This window comes from Lytechinus variegatus, chromosome 7 (assembly GCF_018143015.1).
Source record: "Lytechinus variegatus isolate NC3 chromosome 7, Lvar_3.0, whole genome shotgun sequence".
NCBI lineage: Eukaryota > Metazoa > Echinodermata > Echinoidea > Temnopleuroida > Toxopneustidae > Lytechinus > Lytechinus variegatus.
The window spans coordinates 11,884,056-11,891,659 of NC_054746.1; the positions used below are offsets into that span (position 1 = coordinate 11,884,056).

General features: G+C 35.7%; 1 protein-coding gene across 1 annotated transcript; it reads left to right on the forward strand.

Moving 5' to 3' along the window:
• The first annotated feature begins 292 nt into the window (after positions 1 to 292).
• On the forward strand, positions 293 to 5,359 carry LOC121418054 (putative nuclease HARBI1). The gene is made up of 4 exons (XM_041611759.1): positions 293 to 816; positions 3,002 to 3,268; positions 3,765 to 3,901; positions 5,215 to 5,359. Exons 1-4 carry the CDS (start codon positions 466 to 468, stop codon positions 5,357 to 5,359), a joined length of 900 nt encoding a protein of 299 aa, XP_041467693.1. The 5' UTR covers positions 293 to 465.
• Positions 5,360 to 7,604: the final 2,245 nt, after the last annotated feature.

The window sequence follows — 7,604 nt, forward strand, 5'->3', positions numbered from 1 at the left end:
GTAAGTCCTGGATTCCAGACTGGAACGGCGTATTCGACTGTTGGTCTGATGTAGCAGTTGTAGACTGTCACGAGATCACGAGTGGGGACCTTGTGGTGTTTGAGCAAACGAAGCATATGCATTTTTGCATATGCTTTCCTCAACATTTCGGTGACTTGTTTGTCCCACTTAAGATTTTGCTGAATGAATACACCAAGGAGTTCCACACATTGCTGCCTTGCTATTTCTCTACCTCCTAGGACAACAGTCTTTTCCTACTTTTCCTTCTTAAATCTCTTAGATCACCAAAATCAAACGCAAGTCCCCTGAATCTTACGCAACTTTGCGTTAGATCGCAACTCTGTTGCAGAAAAGAGATGCGTTTGATTTCTAACGCATCTATCAAGCGCAACTCTCCTTGATCAAACGCAACTTTGCGTTTGATCAGTGATCATACGCAAGTTGCAGTAAATCCATAGCAACAACATGGCAGCCATACTATTAGCAGAAGCTGAGGAAGTGCAGCCACATCCTGGCCGAGTGATAAGGGATAGGGACCAGCCCCTCGACTCTCTTTCTGAGACGCAGTTAGTTAAGAGATACCGATTCGGTCGCGAGGCAGTTTTCTTCCTAATCAATCTACTCACCAATCAAATCGCACCACCAACGGAACGCAACAAGGCAATCCACCCCACACTACAAGTTTTGATAAGCCTTAATTTCTTCGCAACCGGATCGGTCTTGGAAAGTGATGCAAACATCCATGGCATTCACCGCAGCACTGTGTCTAGGATAATCCACAGGGTCTCTCAAGCCTTGTGTGGTCACAAGAGCCAGGTAATTATTCTTTACTTTTCTATTTTCATCATCATGATCACCACACTAATAATAAAACTTAGTTTAAAATTGTATGTTTCAGAGTTTGTCAACTGAAATGCAGAAATAAATGAGGGAATTCTAGATTTACATGTCATAGATCAAGACTCAATAGAGTCTAGTTAGTGAAGATGATAATGCACGAAACTTAAAAAAAAACGTAAATGGATATTATTACTTAGAGTTAGACGCCTATCCGGCGATAGCCGTAATCCAGCCGGCCCGACGGTGCAGAGCGAGCGGGCAGGCACGGCCGGGGCTTTCCCGCAGGATGCGGTTTAGCATGCATGGTGAGCGCTCCTGAAATTCTGCTAGTGATATTCGGAACAACTGGATGTATTAATCCATATTAATAATTTATTACCGCAAACTAAGATATGAATGCCAATATGCATGTCGATAATGTTTGACTTGATATACTCACCATTAAATGGTTCTCCTTTTTTGTACTTCTATTGATTACAATTTCTAAAGCCAACCCTTTTTGAAGAAGTGGGGTTGAAAATTTCGAGTCGACATCCAACTTTCGTTTGTTATTGTTGAAGATAGGAGCTAGCTTATCGATCGTGCTCGCCCTGCCTGCTGATACAATGAAGTCGATGGTCTCTTCAAATCAATTTAAGTGTTCCAACTGAAATCTAAATTAAACTATTAGGAATTTTACTTCAATTAAAATATTTTGAAATCATGCTAGTTTCATTCATGCCTAGAATACTTATAGTATCTAACCAATCTCTTGGCAAATTTCTTTATTGATCTACCCTGAAAAGAAAATGAAAATTGATTTATTTTCAAAATAGCCTAATTTTTATTTTTTTTATTTTTAGGTAATTCACCAAAGCATGAAACAATAAGGGACCGCAGAACGGGGGTGGGGGGGGGGGGGGGGGGGCTTCAGCCCCCACTTTTTTCCAAAACCATGTACAAAAATGCAAAAATGACCATACAATTGTGATTTTTTCAGCCCCCCTCCCCCTTTTGGCTTTGCCCTCCTATAACTGTTTTGCTGCCCCTGACTATAGTAATAAAACAGGCACATGCACTATGTCTATCAGACTATCACCCTAAACCCCAGTGCAGTGAGTGCACTACCTTCTATTACTAATTAGTAACCTTAATTTATATACTGTTATGCTATACGAAAATAATTACATTCATCATTTGTAGTATGTTTGAGCCATCTTTATGATAAGAATGGGCCTGGTTAAATTTGAATAGATAATAACTTAGATAAATATAACATTAATGGTAATAATGATGGTAATAATAATGATGATAGTAATTAATGATGAAATAATAATTATAAATTAAATGAAAATGAATATATGAGCTTTATACGAGTCTTTGAACAAACATCTCTGCCTCAATCATAATCAAGGCCTATATAAATGCCAGTGCATATGCGGTAGTCATGTAAATTATTTATAACCTTTCATGATTCAGGTGAGAGCATTTACACCCCACTTTATCAAGAACATTTTTCAAAAATATAAAATGACAATCTTATTGCAACCTTTTTATTGTCAGCCACCCCCCCCCAAAAAAAAAAATCCCACTTAATTCTAAAAGCTATGAAAAGCCATGAAATACTGTCTTTTACCAAAATGTAATCTCAATACCTTACAGAAATTAAATTGGTGTACTTGGTATGATGGGATTCAAACACCAATTTACCATAATTTTTATGCTCATGGTACCTGTTTGGATATGGGGCAGACAATTTCAAAGGCATCCCAAATTTGTATACAAACATTAAGTTTGATTGCCACTTTGTTGTAAACATTGCCTCAAATTGTTGCCCCCTTTTATCTTGCTTGAAGAAAATCATTTTAGAAATTTTTTTAAGGGTTGTTGCCACTTCTCTTCTCATTGCCTCTGAGCTAACCGACTTTCCAAGCTGTATTTTCACTGCTCATACAACATCATTCATCCCTTTCTTTGTGGATTATCATACTCACATAAACAAGGGAAATATGATTTGATTTATTAATTTGATTTATTTCTACATTCCAATAACAAAAGTATATACAAGTATAATAATTTTTTTCTCAGCATAACAGTGCAATAAAAGAGACTTATCTTTAATTCCACAAAATAATGTTAAATATTCTTTTTTTTTCTTTATCCTGTATGTGTTATTTGACAGTTCATCAAGTTCCCCAGGACTGATGCCGAAACAGCCGCCAATATTCAGGATTTCTATAGAATCGCAGGCTTCCCGAGAGTGGTAGGGGCTGTTGATGGCACGCACGTGTGCCTACATGGCTGCCCATTAGGCCCAGATGAATACGTTTACACCAATCGAAAGGGCAGGTCTTCCATCAACGTCCAATTGGCTTGCAACGCAAAATTCCAGATAATAAATGTCGTTGCGAGATGGCCGGGGAGTACCCACGACTCCAGGATTCTTCAGGTAATTATTACCGACTTATGTTGGAGGCAAACAACATACTAGAAGTCAGTTCTTTGTAACATATATATATACAAGAGACATATTAGGTTAGCTGCAACAACATCACTGTGACCATCTTTGTAGGAGCCAGCTCCTTGGTAGTAGTCACATGAAATAACATAGTATAGTCTATGCTTGCAGACCTTTATCAGTTATCACCACAGTAATAATTATTCTTTGGGGGTAAAACAATCAGCATCATTTGCATTTAGATTTGTACAATTGTATTCTTGTACTTAATGTCAAATACTAGATAAATTGCTGTGGACTTGAATTGCCACTTTGCAAATGATCATAGATCCCATGCAATACATAACTAATCCTTGTTAAAAAAAGCATTATGAGAAGGAAAATCCAATATCTTCACAAGATTATGCGAACTTAATTGTTAGAAAAGCATCACCATAAAGCTGAGATATCTTAGTAAATTTGATTTATTCTATTAATTTGTTAACAGAATAGCAGACTGTACCGCAAGTACAATAATGGAGAACTGAAAGGGATCATCCTCGGTGACTCTGGTTATCCCTTGATGACATGGTTAATGACCCCCATCCTTAATCCACAGACACCAGAAGAACAAGCCTACAACAAGTGAGCAATTCAACTTTTCCATGTAAAAAAAGAAAATTTTTGAAATCGCTTGAATGAGCGATTTCTGTACCATGTAATAAATGCTACACATAACAGTCGACACTCAATTTATGATCCATCATGCAATTTATCGTATATCAATTGTGTCTGCATAAGTCTACCTTCTCAAGTCAACAACCGCCTTGTAGTGAAAAGTAATTCTTATGTTTAAAGGTCAAGTCCACCTCAGCAAAATGTTGATTTGAATCAATGGAGAAAAATCAGACAAGCACAATGCTGAAAATTTCATCAAAATCGGATGTAAAATAAGTTATGACATTTTAAAGTTTCGCTTATTTTTAACAAAATAGTCATATGAACGAGCCAGTTACATCCAAATGAGAGAGTCGATAACGTCACTCACTCACTATTTCTTTTGTTTTTATTGTTTGAATTATACAATATTTCAATTTTTACAAATTTGATGATTATGACCTCCTTGCCTGAAGCACGAAATGTTAAAATAATGGAATTCCACATGCTCAGGGAGGAATGAAACTTCATTTCACATGACAATGACGAGAAAATCAAATATTTCATATTTCATATAATAAAATACAAAAGAAATAGTGAGTGAGTGATGTCATCAGTTCCCTCATTTGCATACCGACCGAGATGTGCATATCACTGTTTTGTGAAATAAAGCGAAACTTTAAAATGTCATAACTTTCTTATTTTAAATCCGATTTTGATGAAATTTTCAGTGTTATGCTTGTTGAATTTTTCTCTTTTTATTCAAATCAAATTTTTGTTGCGGTGGACTTGTCCTTTAACAGTTTTGGCAGACTCGTGTGTGATTACAAGAAATCCTGGAAAATTTACGACTAGACATGTACTCTGTAATGTTTTCTATACTTCATGTATCCACTAACAATGATATTGTTTGCTTTGAGATATATCCGCTAATCCTAAGCCTTCGTAGTGTTATAATGCCAAAATATTGATAGCTTTTGTGCCTTCTTTTCAAACCAAATGTTTTCCTAATTTCTTTTTTCTCATCACAAAGCTATCTTGAATATTTTTGCCCATACAGATTGCATTTAAAAGATACACTTCAATTTGTCTTTAAATATCTTTTTGCTCAAAATGAAATTCTTTTGATCATACATTATCTACTTATTCCACAGTGCACAGTGCAAGACGAGATCGATCATCGAACAAGTGAATGGGCAGCTAAAAAATAAATTTAGATGTCTGCTCGGCCATGGCCTACAAATTCGACCAAATAGGGCCTGCAACATCATTACTGCATGTTGCATATTATTCAACATTAGTAAAAGATTCAGACAGCCAGCAGCAGACGATAATGAAGATGACCACATGATCGATGACAACATGGAAGGAGAAATCAACAGGAAAAGGGGAGATGCAGCAGCCATCGCTGTCCGGGCCCAGATCGTACAGTCTTTTGTTGTGTAGTATATCATTTTTTCAATGGCTTCATTATATCAATGCTGGGATTTATGTAATGCCGTAAGCACTAATAATTTCAACCCCCCCCCCCTTCATAAGGATAACAAGTTGATTAAAAAGTAATATTTGGAGCTGGCAATTACGTATAACCTTCTACACACTTGTTGGTCAAATTTCTTTTGGTTGTAGTCTGTTTTAAAAATACCTAACAACATGGTCATAAGTTTTCAAATTATATACACTGATGCTCTTCCATTATGAATTAATATTTACTGTCCACTAGTTGAAACTGTGATTTGCTAACACAGTAAACACTTCATTTTGTAAAAGCCAAGTAAAGAATCCTTGTACTTTTGAAATGCATGTTCAATATGCATCAAAATGGCACACACTCTGTTTTTGTGGTGAAGATTTTAAGAACACAATTTTAAATAATGTTCCAACTATGGCGAGACATTCATATACTACCGTATATAAAACATACTGAGCATTTTAAAAGGTTCATATTATGGCAAGACATTAACATAATATGTAAAACATACTGAGTTGTCATGTTATTATTTTCATATACAAGAATGCAAGGGAATCTACCATTGTGTTTAAAAATCAAGAGTCTCGAGAAAGGGAATGATTTTTTTTTTATTCTTTACACAATCTAACACATCTTTCAAAGTGATTGTTTGAGTTAAAATTCCCTTTCATGTCAAATCTCAACCTCAGCAACTGTTGATAATTAGCAACGTTGAATTGTTGGAACAGGGTGAGCATCAATATACTATTGATGTGCTGGTATTGCTGGATTTTTATACCATTAAAAAACACTACCTTGAAGGTTTTTAGACTTTTAATCTACATTGAATTTACATGTACATCAATGTAATTATATATTAGTTATTCAAGTTGTCTTTTTTTCCATGGCCAAAATCTCTTGTTCCTTTTTTTTAAAGGAATGTATGCTCTGTAGAATAAGTATCCTTTTTTAATGGATCTCTTTCTTTGTTAAGTTTGATTTTACTTTCATGCAAACTTTTCTAGCAAATGCGGCAAAATTTCAATTCTGTACCTGTACACATTTTTGTTCAAATACAATACCAAGTTGAAAAGAAGTGTTGCTTGCAATAATTGTTAGGAATGAAACACACCTTTGGTAAGGTTGATTTTATTGTCAGGAATAATTTTTTAAAAAACATTTTGAAAAGCAAATTGTTATGTTTAGTAAAGGCCAAGTCCACTCTGAAAAAGTTTACTAAAAAAAAAAACAAATCAAGCATTTATGATACTGAACATTCCATCAAAATCACATTCAAACGGTTTGTTAAGGTCAGCCTCTTCCTCATAATGTCCTTCCTCAGAAACCTATTTACCTTCAAAACAGTAGTTGCATTCCTCCAGTACTACTTCTTTCATTTTCCACCTGAACATTAAAATGATATACATTTTTTTTTATTCTGGAAGTTGCTGTTGATGGTAGTAGCAGTGACTTTATATTTCTATTCTGAAAACGAATTGCATATTACTGCACTTTGAAAATATAAATAAATGTAGTAACTTTCCTATGTTCCACTTCGTTTTTTGGGGGGGGGGGGGTGATTATACAGGCCACCCCCTCACTTGAATATTGTGATCGACACCCATGCAGGCCAAACCCAAGCAAGATTATATGTGAAAGTATTGCCCACATGTTGTACATTTTTAATTCCCATGGCCATCATGATGGCTTTTTAAAGTGTAATGTAAACCTTTTTTTTGATAAGCAAGTGCAAGTTAGACTAGTATGCCCACTAGTATTCAACCCAGCAGAATTGAAATATTTGTGGACATCTTCCCCAAATATTTAGAAATAGGGAATATATCTGAATTTCAGACCTTTGTTATTTCCAGGATAAACTGTTGTCGGTAAATTTCTTTATCAATCTGTCGACTGTGTGCGCGGAGGATCAAATTATGCGGCGATGGTCTTTTGCACTGAATGGCACTAGTATTCAATCTAGACTAGTTAGGATTGATAGAGAATTTCAATATAGTTTTTTGTTTCGTAGTGCCCAAAACCTTCGCCGAATAATTCGATCGCCCGCGCACGCAGTCGACTGGTTGAAGAAAAAACTAATGGAAATAGAATAATCAGCATTTGCTCTTGAAAATAAAATGGGTCTGAAAGCATCTCTAGTCTCAGGTATGCCTAAATTCTATATTTCTAACGTCAGAGTCTCAGACTTAGACTACGGTACGGTACTCGGTAGCCTACCGTACA